Here is a 20,034-nt window from a genome sequence, read left to right on the forward strand (position 1 = left end):
TGAGTGTGCAGGTTACACAAAGAAATCCCCTTCTCAGCCAACAGATGTAAAAGCTACCAAAGGACAGCTGTCCGTAGTTACATTGCGTCTCGCTCTGGGATGGACTCAATGGACAGAGCAAAGAGAGGGAAGCCTGCTATATATCCTGAAGTGTGCACTGTAACTCACTGGTAATAAGGAAGAAAATGGTAAAACTAAAAGAAAACATTCATGAGTTAGTGTTTGTGTCCCTGGGTTCATTGATGCCACATAAACACCACTTCATGTTTATGCTCCCACTGCATTAGTCTAATGTGGGTGTGAGTCAGATACAATGACGCTAGTATAACAGTCCTTTAACAGGTCTTCAGTTCCTTCCTTTCATGTTGTTACTAAGTTGTTGACTCTAATTAGGAAGGCTAAAATTGCTTTTGCATCTTTTTGGAATCTAAGTCCATACACTACTGTTTTTTATATAATATGTTACATTGATGTGTGCTCATGTATAATATTGCTGACACTGAACTGAGCTTACCTTATTGCCAAAAATTAATACCAGTGACCTCAGTCACCATTAAAGTGGAATAAACGGCCCATGAAACATTTACATAGGATGATATACAGTATTTATATGATAGTAAATCAACTACTGCAGATGTATAAAAACAGACTAAAGACTAAAGACTATCCAGAGGTCAAACACAGGTCTTTGCACATCTGTCAGTTCTCTTCTTCCATATTATCATTAAGGCTCAGACCAATGGACACTGATGATCTTTTTTCTTTTTGTTCACTGATTTTTAACCCATGGGAAACATTCTCCTCAGCAGATCAAAGAGGGCTGAGTCAGATGCCAGGGGCCAGATCAATTATCCCAGGCAGCCATTTCCACTGTCCTCTCCCTCTGACAGACCAGAAAAATCTGGGCCCTATCAAAGGCTGAAGGGGCCATCAGCCAGCCAAGCAAACTATTTTCCTCCATTTTACTTTACTGTTACCTTCCACTGCTCATTTTCTTTTCCCCAGCTATTATCCCTTTACTCTATTTAACTTTATCATTTCCATCCATCTTTCCTCTATTCTCTCATCCTTTAATCCAACGTCACACTATTACTTAGTTTCATCTTGCCATTCTATGCCCTTTCCATTCCTTGCTATAAATGTATCGTCCTTTCCTCTATGACTTTTTATCCACATTTTCTCACTCATGACCAGTGTCTCCTGGTCCCTGAAAGTCACACAGCTGTGGTGGAAAATAAAGTTGGTTTCCCTGATTCTGGGTTGCCTGATTAGACAAAAGCATCCTGCACCAAAAATGAGTAAAAGAGGGTTTTAGCTTTTCTGCCTGGGTAGAACATTTTGTGTTTGTGGGCTGCACAGCTGCTTATGCAAGGTTTAGCCCATTTGCTACAACTTATGTACAGTTTCTTCAACAGCACTAAATTTGCAACATTTTAATGTTATTTTACAGTGAGTTGGAGTAATGTTTAAAAACTGAAAGACTGTACCAAACAAACAGTTAAAATTCTAATTCAAAGGGCTTTACTGACAGACCATATTTAGACATAGTATTGCCTAAATTGTGTATGAGATTAAATGAAATAAAATTTTGTTTTTACAAATCTTTCATACTCCATGCTCCATGGAAAGTGTTCCACAATGATGTCAAGGAATTATAATTGGTAGTGAATGGGCTAAAACATATAAATAATGGTATGGTTCTTTAAATACTACTACCTTTATTTTTTACTGATTCTATGATAAGCTTTTACTAAGTGCTCCCATTGTCCTGGAGTTGAATAGGCTCAGAAAAATCTCACAGCGATCCTACAGCCTGTTCGAGAAGAACAGAATGAAAGTGCTTATGAGAGCTTTTTTTTCAGCGACAAAGGTTTGAACGCAGGCGACACAGGGGCCATTAAAAATGAATGCTTTCTGTAATACATTAGGAGATAAGGCAGAGCCTGTTCTGTCATTCAGACTGACCCTGGTGATAAAGAGGCCAATTCCCAGCTGATTCATTTAACTGTGGCAATCACAGTGTTTCAAAGGACACCCAAAAGATTTGTTACGTGGTGAATTATTTCATAATCATTAGTGCGGCAACATTCAAATGTGAGAGAACAGGTTATAACAGGAGAGCATCATAATTCAGAAAAAAAAATGGTCCTTGGTTTTTCTCAACTGTCCTTTCCACAATAAGCATTTAAACCATTTACAATATCCAAAACATCCACACTATATAGTTGAGATTAATGTTGTTCTCTTAATCCCTTAACTAGAATGGCTTACATTTCCACAGGAAGGAATGTACAGAATGTGATCAGAGGTTAAATTGGTATGCTCTGCTAAAAAAACACATAACTCAGATATTCAGACACATTTAGACACAGAGCAGTAAAAATTCTACTTCTACGTGGTGCTAGAGCTGAGTTTTGTTGTACAGCTTCTCTCACTTTGGACTTTTTTATATTTGAACACCCACTCAAAGTGTTTTAAATTTTTCTGCTGTGAGTTGTCAGTCCATTATCTTTTAGGGTGTGTGTGCAATTTAAATGAAGATTTTCACTTTTATTACTTAACAATGATTTAAAAACATTCTCACCAGTTTCTCCTTGAAGACCATCTGTCGGAGCCACTTGAAATCCAGTGGTTTGAAAGCAGAGAAAACAAAAAGTGAGTCTTTTTCATAGTTATCAGTTTTCTGGATAGCCCCCTCTGGATAGGTTATCCTCATGGTGGTTTTGGTCCCTACGTCTTTGCCATAACCTCTTACTGGTGCCTCATTCAACCTGCCAGCAAAATAAATTGTCTTGGTGAGTGGAATTCATGCTTCAAGGAGCCACAGAAAGTTAAGCATCTAATATGTTATCATTTACACTTAACCAACTACAGACTATGCACTGAATTGAAGCAGTCCTCTCACCTCACTACAACATCGTATTCATCTATGCGGGACCCCAGAGACTTGTTGGACAGGATGCCCCCGTTGCCCACGATGATGCATCTTTTACAACTGAGACTGGAAGGCAAGAGGGTCAGAGGTCAGTAATATTAAGAACTGATGGAAAGACAAAACAGGACTTCCTGTGGATGTGTGTGAGTAGCATTAATTACCTGTCCAGCTCCTTTCGAAGTCCATAATTTTTCGTGGCAGTTAAAATGCTGTCTATGATTCTTTCTGTAGAGAAAAGAAAAAAAGAAACAACCACAATGAAGAGGACAAATAAGGTTATAGTAGGTTATCACCTACACTGTGTGGCAGCACACTATATTAATAAATGACTTCTTACTTGAGCATATTGTGTAGGTTATTTTATTCCCCAGAGCAGATTGTGTACAAATGCATTGGTGGATAACTGCTTTCTTGGCAATAAAAGTAGACAAGCTTCATATCGCTGGTGTCAAATTCTCTACAGATACTGTATCACATAATCTAGCATCAGAGCATGTATTGTTATCATCAGGGTTAGTCATGCTAACCGCAGCAGAGTAACATCACAGATTAGATGTTCTCCAATGGTGAAAAAGATACATTTGAAGGACCTGTTCCTTAAGAAGATGTATAAACTGATGAAAGCTCCAACCACCAGAGATATAGCAATCTAGGTGGTCTTGAGACAGTTCAAGGAGAGAACGCCTCTGTCCGTTTATTCAGTCACAGATAAGAAGTGACCAATCAACCCATAGGAATAGTGGTGATGGGAGAAAACGGAGAGGAGTGAATCTGGGAGAAACAGACATACAAGGTTCAGGATGGTATGCGTGTGTATGTAGAAACTCTCCCATAAAAGCACTCAGAGAGGAATGCTGTTTTCAAACAAGCACATTCTCCTGGTTAAGTGGGCGATGTTGAGCTTGTCTCCCTGCGTGGCCAGCACCCCTCTGATCGCAGGGCGAGAAATGGGGATGTTTAGCCATAGCACGCATTCCTGCCATGTTCTACAGGGCATTCTGCCGGAGTCATGCTTCTCGTGTTATATATTACAATTATTTCTCTTTCCTCTTGCCCATTTTTAGGCTTCTCATACTTGTACTTCACAACATAACATCCCAAATGTGCAGATTCCATTACAGTTTCTATCTTTAATCCAAGCTTCATTTGTAGTAATGCAGAAGCACCATAGAAGGCCTACATGGATTATACTACTATGACACTTTGACTACCTTTCCTTTACTAGCAGACCATATGATAAGACATTGTCAAAAAATGAGTGGCATTTTCATTGCCCTCTCCTCTTAACATAATATAATCACCATATAGCACATAGTCTGCAAAGGGGGGCCAAGAGAAATAGCAAAAGCGAGAGTGAAGGGAAGAGTGAGAAGAAGAGAGTTTAGACTGGGGCCTCAAAGCAGTTTGTAAGACATATTACAGCCCCATTCACCCTGGCTAACGATCCTAATGATTAACCTGCTGAGGAGAGGCGAGCAGAGAAACAGCCCATTGTTTGGATGTGGTGTCGATGTCTGGCGTCAAGCATCACCCCGAGCAGCATAAACACAAGGCCGAGGACCACACCTGGATCCAAGCGGGTGAAAAGTGAAAAATCACAATGGGCAGGACTCTCTTCCAGAGGACGACATGGAAGCTAATTGTTATAAGTACGCGGGGTAAACATTTCAGCAAAGTATGTCTCGTGGTAGAGCCAGAGACAAATGGCTGTAGGCTCAGACATTAGTCCAACATGGAACTCTTGAAATGACAAAAATCTTTACTGGCAACATGGAGGAACGGCGGAAGCATCGCATAACACATAAACACAGAGACATTGTTGGGAAGAGCGTAGCCTAAACAATATAAAGAATCATGCGATGAGAGAGCGGTATTTGTTAGGCCTTCGCTTAAGTAGGCTTTATACTCAACATCAACTACCATGGTGAAAAAGAAAAAATGATAATTTGATTGTAGTATGAGGACGACTATATCGAGGATGTTAATATTTGAACAATCCTAAAAAAAAAATATATGAAGACTTCTGCTCGCAGGCCATAAATCTGAGGTGTGGTCAAAGCTTTGGCACCAGTTCACTATGTCTTTCTGGCTGACTCACGATTCATCTTAACTATCTGTACAGTTGCATAACAGTCTGTGTGTCTTCATTTGGTGCACATGCTGAGAATGGTTTTAGACACCTGTCTTAACTGGCAAGAATCTCTGAGACCCTGGTGTTCATAATAGGCCAGATACGGTAATGATGCTAAATGCAAAGATAAAATTACCTACAGATGTAACATTTCGCCAAATATTTTTCTTGCCCTGGTCAATAAAGGCAAAAGAGGAAATGTAATGTCAAACATGAACAAAGGCTTCTGCACCTATTGGTGCCTCATGTTACAAGGACAACAAAGCAGGGAATTACACCTCAAATTTACATGCTCATCAAAATTGTGATCATGTGACTAAGACAGAGTTTGTGTAAACAGCCTAATCTGGTGTAGTCTGCACTCAACTAAATTACAAACTGATCCAATTACTTAATAGAATATCTTTGAAATATAACAATGAAAAATATTATATGTTTATGTAATTATCATATTTTATCATTATTCTTTATCTTTATTAATAAGGTGTTTTTGCTCTTTTTCATTCTTCTGTGTATAGTCTCAAAATGTTTTATTTTTTGCATTTGAATGCTTGTCAGTCTTGTAAATCTCTTGAATTGCATTAACCTGCACGAGAGCTGCTAAACAAATAAAGTTTGATTGACTGAACAACAGCTTCTAGTAGGAAATACTTTGTGGAGGCCTCTTTCATTTAACTTTGAGCCTTTGGCCAACAAAGGTGGTCAATGCATTCCATCTCTATCTTTGAAATAGGAGCGGTGCTATGCACATTTTCAAAGCCCTGTGCAGTCCTGGGCACATTATGCAGGGCTGGCACTGTGATTATTTCAACAGTCAACATCAGCTTTTGCAAGTATACATAAACTTCTATAATCTTGTGTACACCAAACTGGATGATAATTCAGTACTACACACAGCTTCCTGGTGTTATACACAACTGTCTGTCCTAACAACAGCGTACTTGAAGACGCACAGTGACTAGTATGGAGAAGTTTTAAACAAAGCAGCTGAAACAACTCTGCTCTAAACATGTGTCTTCAGCAATTTGTGTCTTTCTTCCCTACAGGTTTACTGAATAATGAACCAAGGAATATATTCTTCACGGCCAGGCAATGCAAAATTCACTCACTTTATCAACAGTACAGTTTATCAACGTAAGTTGCAGTTGGTGGTAAGATAATGTACGTAACTGTCAGCCCAACTGAAATGGAGTAAAGGAGGAGGCTAAAGATAACTACAACTAAATACGACTAGAACATTTAACTATTATTAACCACAATTTAATTTAAATGTTATATATTCATCAAAATATGCTAAAGAAGACAATGAGTTTTGAAAAATAACTATTTAACAAACATCATGCAAACAGCTTCACTAAGTTCACGTTAAACTGCAGAAAGAATTTATTTCAAAAGAATAACATTTCATTTGCGGTGCAGCATTTCACAATTAATGCAAAGTATAACCAGTAACACATGTTGACTGTTCAGTGTCTGACTGGCATCCTGACAGCAGCTTTTCTCTGAGACCGAATCAACACAGCTTTACTGTTCTCAGGCTATGGTTGATGTGTGCCCAAAGATACCTCCTGGCAGAAGAAAAAGTAAAAATAAAACTCCCGCCCACCTCCACCTCTCCATGTTCCCAATTTGGAATCCTTTGTGGCGTTCTATTCAAGATCCACACGTATCATCTCTCCACATGGGTACCACTAAAAGGGAAACCCCGCTGCCGTCGCAGTCCGTGGAAAAAACAGAAACCAGGTGTGACACTCACACAGGGAGTGCTCTTTTGATAGTGATTTAGGCTGTGTGTGTGTGTGTGTGTGTGTGTGTGTGTGTCTGTGTGTGTCTGTGTTAGTATGACAGCGGAGAACTTGCAGGAGCACAAAGGTAACATTCAGTGTACCTTCTGCTTCTAAGTACTGGAAAATATGTGACAGAGCATGTCACTGAAGCCAGGTTAATGTTATCTCTTCACTTCCCATGATATTATGTACTGGTTTGATATCTGAAGTGCTGAAGTGTGTTAAGGTCAGAGAACAAGCACAGTGTGCGGAAACATTAAGAGTTCCCTGGTCCCAAGACAGACTCATCACTAAAAGATTGTTATTATGACAAACACAGAAGCCAGTGCTAAATAAATATTCATACACCTGACTTATGGGAATGGTACAGTAAGAGTATCATGATGGACTGCCAAATGTGTTGTTACAGCCTGGACAGAGAGTTATAACACTGGCTGAGGCAAACCAATTTTTAGAAAGTGGGCTTTCCAGGGGGTTCCAGTTTTACAAAAAATAAAAATACAGGATTAATTTCATTTGACACATCCACTGGCAAATCTCCTTCTTGAAATATAATCTGTTGTGAAATCTGTTGTGAAAGAGCATTCTGAGCTACAGTTTCAGCAAATAAAACTCAGAAGTCAAACAATGACCAAGCACGGATGATGCAAGATAGAGATTTAGTTACTGCTTGCATTAAAAAAGCTGATATGTGGGAACTGCCTTTAATGTTAGACAGTCCATGAAGAAAACAATAGCAACGGTTTCAAAAACAGACTTTGCTTGCATTACTATTCCATGATAACAAGTTTGGAAAATACTAATGGTGATAAAATGTGCACTGTGATGGATTAGCCCTCTCACCTTGTCTTAACTCGGGACAGGACACAGTAACAAGCCTGAGGAAAAACGTATTCTGCCAAAAACACCAGCCTTGCAACAATGACAAATGATGAAAAGTGCAAAGTGGCAGAACTTTGGCATTCTCCACAGCTGAACCATCAGAGTGAAACCTTGATGATGAAAAGAGCTGAAAAAAGCAGGTATTCAGACAAAATAAGTAGATTGGTTTCATACGTCTCAACAACTGCCCACATCCCAGATATTTCTCAAGATGGAAAAAACCAAATGGCAATTCTATAAAATCACTTGTCTCATAAGAGATGTTGACAGTTTGCTGATTGGCCTAGATTGGATAAGTAGATACAGTATAAGAAGCCAACTGATGCCTGATGATAAGTAAGAATGGCTGGCAGCCCTTACTTTTCATTTCATCACCTCCATTGACTGAAGCGTAATGTTGGCAACACAAAACAAAACCAAAAAAAAATAAATAAATAAATAAATAAATCTGGCCAATATTGAAAACATGCCAAGCTGAGCTTGACACCAACACAATCAGATGGTTTATTGCTTTAAGATACCAGGCACCACAGGCACAAAGTTCTGTACCTCTGTACCATGAGGCAACTGACACGCTCCAACACAACATCTAAACCCTAAACATGGGCTCAGTGCTGGCTTTAAAGGGACACTTCACAGATTTTACACATGAGGTTTAGTTTACTAATCACAAGGAATACTACTCAGCCTGTAAGAAAACAACTCTGATGTCATCAGGGTTATCTTGACTTATGCGAGACAAATATTTACCATAAAACTGCACCACAAACTTAAAACGTGGAGCTGAAAAGAAGTATATTTGCATTGCAGCGGGTCTAACAAAAGATGCAGTGAAATTACATAAGGGAAATGTAGTAATCAGCGGTTTTGGAGCTTGAACCATACTGAGGACTAAAAGTAAGGATATCTCAGCTTCTGCTGCTTTGATTTTAATCTTATTTTTTAATCTGTGTTCTTTGAATTCCCCAACTTTAAGAAAGTGCAATAATCACTGCTGGAATACTCCTTTACCACAAGCATACCAAATTAAAAAGAAGTAGTAAAAGTTATGTTTTTATAGACACTAGCCTTGAGACCACACATGATTTAAGTAATGAGTGGAGGGTAACTGATGTAATGAATATTTCTTACCTTGCGTTTTAAAACCAAATGGAGGTAAGTAATTGCTGACTTTTGCTAGACGTTTGAAGTTTCGATCAAGAAACATCGGCGCCGGTTTCATGAACCTGCAAAGGAAAGAAGGATGTGAAACAGAGTTTTCATCAGCAGAGACAAAGAACTAAAATAAATGCATCATGTTGTAATAATGGCTTTCCTTGCTAAACCTTTTATCATTAAGAATTATTATTCTGTTGTGCATTCCCCTGTCACATCTTGTCTCCTCTCCATAAACCCTGCTCCACCTGTGATAGTGTTAATGCCCTGGGCAAAGTTTAAGCCACAAAGTTATAAACAAATTAACTTGTTCCACTGTCATTAATCTAATAGCATCCCCACCTCTTGTGCCCTGCTAAAGCTTCCCAAAACAAGCACACACATTAGCTAGGTAGCTAAAATCTAAGCCGGTAATACAAGATAATACAAAGAGGCATGGAGAGACACAGAAGGCAGCTGCAGTGCAAAACCCATCAACATAACCTCTCCACCCAAGTCTAAATCACAGCTGACACACAGTTTTGATAAATCTGCCCGAGACAACATCCTCGTGCCAGAATGCTTTTCCTCAAATGATCTGGGCCAATAGTGTTTGTACAAACTGACTTAGAGTGGAGGAAGTTGTTCTCTAACAAGAACCTTCTCAAAGACTTGAGTCTAACATATAAGATGCTTGTGTTTGCCCATGACAGACAACACACAGTTTCAACTACTAAAGCCAGAAGCCAGTCATCGTGTTCCATTAAAAAACAAACTCATATTCTAAAATACGGCTGGGACCAATGTTTTTAATGCCCCATGAACTGCTACTTCCAGCATCGCCTCTTCCTTATCCTGTGTGTCTGTAGAAGTGTGTGTGTGGGTCTCTCTTTGATTAATTGCAGCACTAAAATCAAAAGAAGCCATTTCCTCTTAGTCACGCCTGCGACCCGAGTCCTGGGCTACGTGCCACTTGTGCGAGTGTGGTTCCAGGATGGATGTGTGTTTTTATGACCTGCTGTCATGCTGGGGGAAACACAAGAGGAGAGAGTTGTCTCTTTTTTTTACGTTAACATGCATGGCGCACCTTGGACATACTTTTACAGCTTTCATGTTCAACTGAAATGATGATTCAGGACAGAAAAGACAATACTGGGTGCCATGGAGAGATCTATAGAGCTGGTGTGTGTTTTTTTGTGTATGACAGAAGACAGTTGCAGGGATTGCTGTACTGTCTCATTAACTGGAACCAGACCACCAGCAACATAACTCCTGCATCTTGCTGAGGGGCTGATGGTTGGCTGCCCTACACATACACACACTCTCCAACAAATGGTTGTTCTCTCCCACCATCCATAAATTATGGGTCCAACAGCTGACAGACCACACTAACTAGAAAAGGCATTTTAAACTTTGGAATCAAGAGAGGACATATAAGTATGGTCACACTCCCGTATTTCTCAGCAGGAGTCTGGGATGGCTTGTTACCATAACACTGCTGTGGGTTCACAAGAAATATGTGGAGCTCGGAGGCACAATGACCAAACATGGCTGACATTATTGGGAGGCCTTCCGGATAGCTTCAACCTCTTCTAAGCACCCTAATCGGTCTTTGATACCCTCATTATCCTCCAGCTTTAAAGCATGAGACCAGAGACTCTAGAGGAGAGGCAGTTATGTATGGCTCTCTCGCCTTCTCACATCACCTGACAGGGGCACACACACTCATAGACTTCTGTTCTGCCAAAACAAATGGAGATTCATTAAACCCAAGACTTTTGAGGCCATAAAGGGCTATAAATAACAGAGGATCACTGCGAGTCACTGAACCCTGACCGACAGTCAGTCACTGACATCCTGACAAAGCAGAGAGACGGGGGGCTGCTTGTTGTTAAATTAAAAATGAGGGCTCCCAAAACAGCCAACAGGCAGGGATGCATTGTGCTTGCTTCCTTTGCTCGGTCCATCTCTCACTGGCAATATTTTCATAACCGTGCTCCTTCAAGTTCACTGCCAACACTTGATTTAAGGCTCCAATGCAAACAGTTTTGGGTAAAGCAGAGGTGTGGAAAATGAATTGGATTCTGCAAGGGCAAGGGGCTTCAGAGAAGACAAACATGGAGGAAGCAGGAGATGATTAGAGGGAGGGCCACAAGACCTCACTGCTAGAGGTTAAGTAGGTTTTCTCTAACAGCTGAACCGCAGGCCACTCCTATTTAGACAAAATGCTAACAAGAACATTTAAACTGATTTGGTTTTCCCTGTTAAACATACAAAGCTATGATAAAGAAAAACAAGATGCTAATTAGTTGACTCCCTATTACCTAGGACACAATAAATCACAAACACACTGCATACAGCGCGACTATGTACATTCAACCATACACTCATGCACACAAACACATACATGTTCACAAACCTATACACAAAGTTCGGCACTAATTGTGCTCATTGACCTGTGTGTTACTGGGTGGAAGGTGGTAGTAATCACAGGGCTCCCAGTGGGGGTTCTGTGTTGCACAGAACTTTGATCCGACACGTGCGGCTGATTAGAGGAAGTCATTACGAGGGAGGACATTGTTAACACGTAGCCGCTCAGATAGGCAGAGGGCAGTTCCACAAAACTGCTTCGTCTGTCTTGTTGAGCAGGACTGCAATTTACAGCCAAGAGTGTGGATGATGTTTGTATGTAGGAATGCACAGAGTCAGTCTAGTCGTTAAATAAATACTGTACATCACATATTTAAATTCAAGTTAAAAAGTTGAGTAATATATTGGAATTTACTGTGAAACTTTTCTCATCTAAATAAATCTTCAGGCAAAAGATAAATCGGGTTTAATGTTTATGTTTGAAATGGAGTCCACAAATTTGTCCCAAAACTGAGTCAAGAACTGCACTGAAGTGCTACTGGCTATTATTCAGCAATGTGGAAAATTGTCCCACTATTAGCTTAGCTCCAAGAATGCTAATGGGACAATGTCCTATAGATCGAACTGAGTGGGGTGGCAAATAGAGGCGCAGAGGAAAATCAAAAGAGCCATTAGAGAGGGCCGTGGAGGATTGTGTGGACAGTGTGGGCTGGGTACCAGGAAGCCCATGATGAGTCAGGACAGGAAGATGGTTGGTGTCGTTCATAGAGGAAGCCTCTAAGGCTCTAGGATATGGTAGGGGAAAGATGAGAGACCTTGTACTCGGGTGACAAAGGTTCTTTTGTGTGAGGGGGGGATCACATGGACACAGTCGAGTTTTTGTGGTGGAGGAGAAGATGATTGAAAGTGGGGGAGATTGTACAGGAATGTGGTGACTTCTCTGTTTCTGACTCAAAACCCCTTAAGGCCAAGTTGGCTCGAGGAGTGACATCATGCATCTTGGTATGCTCGAGTAAAAGTTTTAACTTTTCTTGTGCTGATATCTAATTAAAATGATTTGTTTCTGAAGCTCCCGATTGTGTATGTGAAGTTCTTCAAGTTTAAAAAGGAATCTAGATAAAGTACACTGGAAGACACCAACGCATTTCCACCCTGTTTATCTAAAATTACATGTTTAAGAAAAGGCAATCCTCCTCACTTAGGATAGATGGTTGTCATCTTGGCTGCTGCATATCCTGGCTTGCAAACTCCTTCGCTGAGGTTGCCATACTTGTATGCCAACTCCAGTGGACTATACATTAACAGAAGAGAGGGAGAGATTAATCAGAGACATCATGATAACTGAATATCAATAATACTGACACATTTCAAAGCCTCAAAGCTGAGCTTGTCAAACAATCTGCTTGAGAGATAGGGAAACGGGTTGCTTAGGAAGTTGGAGAACTCAGCAACAGCTTGGAATATCACCTGTGTGTGTGGCGAGACAAAGCAGAGAAGCCTTGTTCAAATAATCACACTGGCAGTGCTAAAACTAGAACCTCCCGATTACTAGCAGAATCATTAATAACCTGATGAATGCCATGAATCTTGTTCAAATAAACAGGGAGAGGGGAGAGAGGCCTGTGTCTTAGCACTATGTGAGGCCCAAAATCAGGAGGAGAGGCTCAACTGGGGCTTGCTTGTGCACAATTTGAAGCTTTTCTATGTTGATGTAATACATTTCAATCCCACTAGAATGTTGTTGACTTGCAGCTCAACTGTAACTGGTTTCAAGCTGGTAAGTGATTGGGTGAGAAAGAAATCTATGGGGCACATTTCTATCAGGCAGACTACCAGTGGGAATAAATAACCAGTCACAAAACTAATTACTGACTTTAAGATGAATTGCACTATTGTATGCATGTGCTCTACTAGTGTAATTAATGACACTGTAGATATAATGTAAGGAGCTGTATTAGACAAACTCAACCCATGTGAAAACCACCTTAAAGTGTGTGCTGACATAGTGCTTACAGTGTGTGTGCAGAGTGTGGACAGACATGCCCTGTGAGAGCCAGGCTGATGATGGCAGCATATGATTAGTGCCTACATGGTAAGAGTGTAGGGGGGGCAGAGAAAGGGTCTTATCATTGCAGTTTAGAGCAAGAGTGTCAAACCAATTCAGGGAATTATACACATCTCAACAGACACGCTGACACAGTGACAGATGCATAATGACTCAAGGTAGCATGTTCTCACCCTGACAGACCACAGCCGCTCTGGAGCAAAAGCCAAAACACAAACTACATCTCAATCTGCACTAATTTCTAAATTTATTACGCAGACCACCAATCAATTTGTGCATTTGTCGCCAGGTTTTGGTTAAGACTCCAATGAGATGCTGTGTGTTTATTTAAAAAAAAAAAAAAAAAAAAAAAATCAAGTGAGATTTATTGGCTGAAGGTTTACATTTTCACGTTTTATGTTTTCCCATTGATCAACTAGAATCTGTATGACTAAGTATTAAATGAAACCAGCTGTAAAACATATCTGAACTAATGGTAGGTCAATACTAACTGGACATTCAGCTCCTCTAATTATAACAAGTAAGGAATAACCAACACAGTACATGATGAAAAATAGCTAAATGCATTAAATTAAATGACAGAAGTGTTTACTAGACAGAGATGTACTCACAGTTTTGTGTCCAACTGCAGCAGAAAGCCCTGCTTATCATACACTGGAAAAGAAAAGACAGAAATGAACCATTACCACATGAGTCTACAGAGGGTGTAGATAGAAGAAAATGGCATCTTTGAGGTAAAAACTTGATAGAGCTGGATCATGAGCACGGGTCATCCAGTCTACGCAATTTCAACTATCAGCTCATTAGCTGTAGTTAACAAGTCGGTGTATCTTTCACAGGAAAGCCGAAATGGCAAATGTAAAAGTAAAAGCATTAGAACTTGTGACAAACAAGACAAGCGAGGTTAGGGAGAAGCCAGCCAAAACGATCTGTTGAGTTTAAAATAAAGTTAGAAAAGAAGTTAAGAGATCACCTATGGACAACCAAAGCGGCAGCCAATAGGTGCCTAGTGAAGCGTTGAGGTAGAAGACAGAGAAGCACAGAAAAGTAGGCGATAAATATTTATGGTGAAATTAGAACTTTATTTTGAATTATGTCATTTAAGCATCTACTGCAGTCTTATATTTTATTAAGATGCATACAGGGTCTATGAAAACACTTGACATATATTAACCTCTTAACTGCTGTAATTGCATTAGTATAACTAGGTTTAACATGAGCATTAGTTAAAAGCAGGAAAAGCGCCGTATTACTCCTGCAGTTGCAGATCTTGTCTTCACAGAGAAGCTAGAGGAGAAAGATGGGAATGCATGACGGCTGGTTAGGGAGGGATCCAAGCACTGCCCTGGAGGATGGGGACTTTGCTATAGCAGCCAAAATGAGTGTGTGTGCGTGTGTGCATTATGTTTCTGTTGAGAAGCATAAGGCAGCCAGAGGGCGATTTGAAGGAAACAGCTTGGGAGAAATTAAAGGTGGTAGCAGTAAGACAAATGTTGGTTTCTGGAACCCCCCAGTATTATGCACCAAAACTCCTGCAGACTGCTTCACTTGCTGACCATTTGTTATCAACCCAAGACAACAGAGGGCAGTATTGTATCACACTGCATCTTCATGAGGAGGGGGATGACTGAGCAGATGTTCAACTCCTCACTATCTGACATATTTACGATTCTATAACTATAACTCCTTGCCTTTACTTTGAAAACTTGAACAGCTTTCTATCCCTGTTAGTACAAGATCTGGTTGACAAAGTAGACTCACTCCAAATCCAGCTGCAGTAGGATTAAAAGGTTTTAAAAGATTCTGTAATTTTCTTTTAAATGACAAAGGCCCTGATCATATCTAGCATTAACATGGATCTTGGGTGATCCAATCACAAGTGGACAGGTCTAAGTACAGGTGTGAATGCACCCAAGACACACTGAGGACATATTGAGATCTAATCACTCAGACCACACTTGGGGGTGATCTGGGCTGCATATAGCCACAATATTTTAGCAGTGTGTATACAAATGTCTCTTGGGCCACATTGAAGGACCACCTACTCAACTGACATCCCTACCTAAGCAGAAGTACGTACTCATTCAGTTGGTCAAGTCACATAAGCTGGCTTTGTCCACACTGTAAAAATTTAGAAAAAGTCCAAAGAGATATATCACAAGTGTGTCAAACATCCTGGGCGATTTGTATTGTCTGGAACATGCCAAGCAATAGATCCAGTTTGTACTGAATTGATTTCTTCTTCTAATTTCTAACAGACTAGGCATGGGAAGTGCATTGCTGCCTCCCACCAGTTAAAAACAACGTATTTGTTTTTTTGTAAATGATGTGTTTATTGTATGAATATGTATGTGTTTATTTGTATATACAGTGGGGTAGTGTGATCTGATCACAAGTCATTCAAGACACATGTGGAGACGCATTCTAATGCCTAGTATGAACTGATGTAATTACAGCTGACCACTTGTTTTCGGATCACCCGAGACGCATGGTAACGCCAGGTCTGAGCAGGGCCAAAGATTTGGACAGGTTAGGCTGATGGGGCTTCAGATGTACCTGAGCCTACTATTCGTCCCACGCTGATGTCTGGTTCCACCTCTGAAACACAAAAGGGTCAGTTAGCACCGTTTGAGGTCAGTCGGCTAATGGCAGCATTGGACTTGAAAATAAAGCCAACTGCAAATGTCAGACATTACAGAGTAAGAGGAGGAGGCGGAGGAGGAGTTAGTAGCTTTAATCTGAGTAAGTTGAATTATAATTCAGCGTTTCAATCGTTATTCAAAGATGAATAGCCCAATGAACTGGAAAATTAACTGCAGAAAACCGCCATGTGTTTCTGCGATTATTATGATGGTATGTTACCGAGAAGGAATGAATGAGTGAAAGAGTGTGAACATTTTTGATAATAAAACAAAAGTAAAAACGATGATAGGGAGGTGAAAGTAGTAAAAATGGAAAGCTGTCATTGTTGAATTAGCAGATATTTATATTCCATAAAAAAACAAAAAAAAAAAACAAACAAACTCTACAGCCCAGTTTAAAATCACCCGCTTCACCATAGTCACCCAGTATAAAGGCAGAGTCTCATTGCCTCTACCTGTAATTCTTTTCACTTCAGCCCCTTTAGTCAGGACTACAGTTGTCTCTTCTGCATCACTCTCTGTAAACAAAAGGGGGTTAAGACACTGAAGTAAGACCATCATCACTGTAGAACTGTGAAAGCAACTATTAATCATTCAACTGTTCAAGTCCAAAGTGCTCAAAATACTTTAAAAAATGTTTTCAACATCAGCTTCAGCAAAACACAGACAGTAGCTGCGCACAAATACAGATGCACACAAACAATAGGCAAACACAGAGACACAAACAAACCAAAAATACCACATCTGAACGTGCTTAAAGCCAAGTTCATTGTGCTCAGATGTCAGCAACTACTGTTAATTACACCCTCCTTCCCCTTTTTAAACATAATTAGTTTTTACTAAAAAATGTCTGTCCTGCTTCTATCAATATAATCAGAAGACAACTGCAGTGTCATTTCACCCAAATGCACATCAAAACCACAAAACCCTCTTTAAAACAGGACAAGGGTAAAGTTTCTCCTTTTGGCAAAAAGACAGCATAAACTCTGCAAATGCAAACAAGCTGTAGAAAAATTTCTTTTTTTATAACAGTCTGCAAGCGCAACACTGCCTTTCCATGTCATTCTGGCAGATCACAATTACCAATTAGTGAACGTCAAGCTCCAGTATCACCACTAAGTGTAATGCATTCACCTGAGAAAAAAAATTATTGAGATTATTAAATCTGAATTCTTAGATATGATCTTGTTAATTCATAAAAACAGGATTTTTTTGTTTGAAGAAAACATTTCTCAGAACATTTCTGAATTCAGATTTTTTTCTCAAGTGAATGCATTACACTTTTGTTCATTACAGCACCAAGACAAAAGAAGGGAATTCCCCATGTTGAAAATCAAGCTGGGGTCATTATTATTTAGAGCACACTCTTTGAGCAGCTGCTCACCACACTGCCAAAGGTGCACTGAAAACGACAGGGAGAAGGGAGGATCCCATTTTGAAGGATCACAGTTATAGATTTATGAGGAAAGTATTCTAAAAAAAATTTTTTTTGAAAAACGACACAGACTCACTGTTAGCAAAGAAGCCCTTTTATCTCATAATGATATACAACATTTTTATGAGCTACTTCAATTATCATTTTACAAAGTTGCTTTACAGTGAAATCAAAAGGGTTACAAGTTGTGTCTTGTTTGCTAACACAAATATAGAAGAGCAGCTTAGTTGGGAGAACACATTCTTTTCTCACCCTTCAGGTGTTAATTTGAAGGGTGATTTAACAGCTTGAGGTGGTGTTCCTGTTACTAGCACCAGAGCAAATAAATTATAAAGGAATATGATGTTGGGAAGCTCAAAAAAATATGACCACTTGTTATCAAGTAACCAAAATTCCACACGTTGCTTACATGATAATATGTTAACCATTTCCATGAACACTGAGTAAAGTTCATTTGCTGATGAAAACCATGAGATGTGGCGGAAATTTACAGAAAATATGTAGTAAGTGGACCTTCTTCAAAATTCAAAATCCATTGTCCAGTAAAAAGTGGGACGGCATCAATATTGTGCTTGATTTCAGCAGTTGTACACCTTTTACTGTGGCTCCATCACTTATAGTGTGTGTCAACCAAACACACCTCATACATTTTTAACAATTATTCCAGTCATGCTGCACTGGGAAAAGTCAATGAAATTACTGTTTTATGCTTATGAAGTTGTCTCACAACATGACTACAGATCAATGACAATGGCTGCATTGTAACTGAATATACTAGCACTCACAACAGGTAATTACAGGGTGAGGTGAGATAGAAAGATAGAAGAAAGCTTAATTAACAATAAGAGTTCCTGATCATTCTTGTTTGTGCAGCCAACATCATTGCATTAAGTTGATGTTAGCAGCATAAAAAGCCTATTTTCTCACTTCAGTCTTACAGCTGATCGTCTGAATTTATTTTAACATGCCTGAACAGCATCTAATTGTGGTTTCAAGTGAATGGGACTGAAAACAAAAAAAAAAAAAAAAAAAAAAAACACAGGAGGAACAAGTGGCAGACAACAAGCCCTTTTGTGTCAGCCATGGCAATTCTTAAGCATGTTAACTGAGAGCTCTACTGGATCCCTGACAACTGTGAGAACAACTTAAAGGCTAATTACATTAGTTGGAAAAAAGACAATGCTATTGTTAAAAGGACATGGGTAAAGTTAACATGGTTTTCTGTCAACCAACCACTCTAGCTGACAAAAGAATAACAATGGCCACATGAACCTACTCTGAAAGTGACACTCTGGGGTAACAAGGCAGAGTGAAAAGAGAGTGTAAAATAAATGGGCACAGTAAATGCTGCCTCTGGCTATTGATTGAAAAATAGAAAAAAATCCTCTAAGAAAAAAAAAATTCAACAGAACAGGAACAGAATTCAGCACTGACATGATCGATGACTGCAGATCTTACAAAAACAAGTCTGGATTAAACATAAAACTGGGGTTAAGAAGAAGAGCAGGACAGGGCCAAAGCCTCTGGATGTGGTGACCATCTGGTGGATCTGCGTACAGCAGCTGGTTTAACCCAGCTCGTGTCACAGCCCACTGTAAAAAGCACCACACACACACACACACTTTCTACAGGAAGCCAGCTTTTCAGGGCAAGGGCTTGTTGAAAATGCTACTTACACAGGATCAGAGAGGCTCTGATTATGTATTGATATGGCTCATCATTCAACAATAAGTACACAGATCTTTCACATGGACTTTATATCCCAGTGCATCACAAGCCTGGGTTTTCTGTTGCAAGCAGACAAAGAAAGAGCCTAATAAAAGGTACACACTAGTGCTATCATGCAATAAATGCTTGGTAGTAAAACAACATAACTACAGGAATACTCTGAATGATGTACAATGAGCAGGGTATAAGCCTTTATATGCTCCATTTGTCCCTGCAGCTGTGACTTGACTCTCTAGCACTATAAATCAAGAATGAGGAGGAGAGATTATCCAGATTTGATCCTCTCAGTGAGACAACATAGCTTAGCTGACCAGGGAGGAGGGCAGGAGAGACTGTCCACATGCTCATCTTCCCCCTTTGACCCTCTTTAAGCCAAACATCTGGCGCCACAGTACTGCAGAAAGCCAATATTTCTCATCACAATCAAAGCTCTTCTCCTTTTTGTGATGCTGAACCGTGTGCTGGGGAGAAAATAAGCCATATTCTTTTGGCGCTCTTCAGATCAAAGGGTATCATGTAGTTATTAAAATAAACTGATTGCATATCATATTCATCCAGTGCAGGTGATGGTACAAGGTTGAAAACATTTTACTTCCCTGATTTAAAATTATGAATGCTCATAATGATATCAGAGAGACCAGGCAGTGTTGCAACAGAAAACTAGCCAAGGTAATTTGCCGATCATGCACTTTCAGTGATGAACACACAAAAAGGGACACACAAGAAGTAGTTGGGTTTTTTTTTAGCAATTTTGAAAAAAAAAGTTTAGTTCACCAAACCCAGTTATGGTAGGAAGTTAAGGGAATCACAGTCAGTATGTAACCAATCTAATCTACAGTGTAAATAAACTTAAGCAACATTTAAAAATGTTCATGAGGCAGTTCTGTCACAGCCACCACAAAATGGAAACATTGCAACATCACAT

The 20,034-nt window shown here is 39.7% G+C and overlaps 1 protein-coding gene across 6 annotated transcripts in view; it reads right to left on the bottom strand.

Moving 5' to 3' along the window:
• Nucleotides 1–20,034, bottom strand: part of st3gal3b (ST3 beta-galactoside alpha-2,3-sialyltransferase 3b) — a 42,393-nt gene that overhangs the window by 11,201 nt on the left and 11,158 nt on the right. For 4 of the 6 annotated variants that reach the window (XM_071490354.1, XM_071490357.1, XM_071490355.1 and 1 more), the window contains exons 3-10: nt 16,402–16,464; nt 15,861–15,902; nt 13,916–13,958; nt 12,438–12,530; nt 8,867–8,961; nt 3,097–3,160; nt 2,906–3,001; nt 2,585–2,771 (exon numbers count right to left, since the gene is read on the bottom strand). In XM_071490354.1, coding sequence (XP_071346455.1) covers nt 2,585–2,771; nt 2,906–3,001; nt 3,097–3,160; nt 8,867–8,961; nt 12,438–12,530; nt 13,916–13,958; nt 15,861–15,902; nt 16,402–16,464 — 683 coding nt within the window. The remainder of the gene's footprint in view (nt 1–2,584; nt 2,772–2,905; nt 3,002–3,096; nt 3,161–8,866; nt 8,962–12,437; nt 12,531–13,915; nt 13,959–15,860; nt 15,903–16,401; nt 16,465–20,034) is intronic. The other 2 variants (XM_071490358.1, XM_071490359.1) reach the window with 2 other exon arrangements.

The sequence above is a fragment of the Trachinotus anak genome, unplaced genomic scaffold (genome assembly GCF_046630095.1).
Source record: "Trachinotus anak isolate AG129_WGS33_773 ecotype Australia unplaced genomic scaffold, CSIRO_AGI_Tana_v1 ptg000012l, whole genome shotgun sequence".
NCBI classification, from domain to species: Eukaryota; Metazoa; Chordata; class Actinopteri; order Carangiformes; family Carangidae; genus Trachinotus; species Trachinotus anak.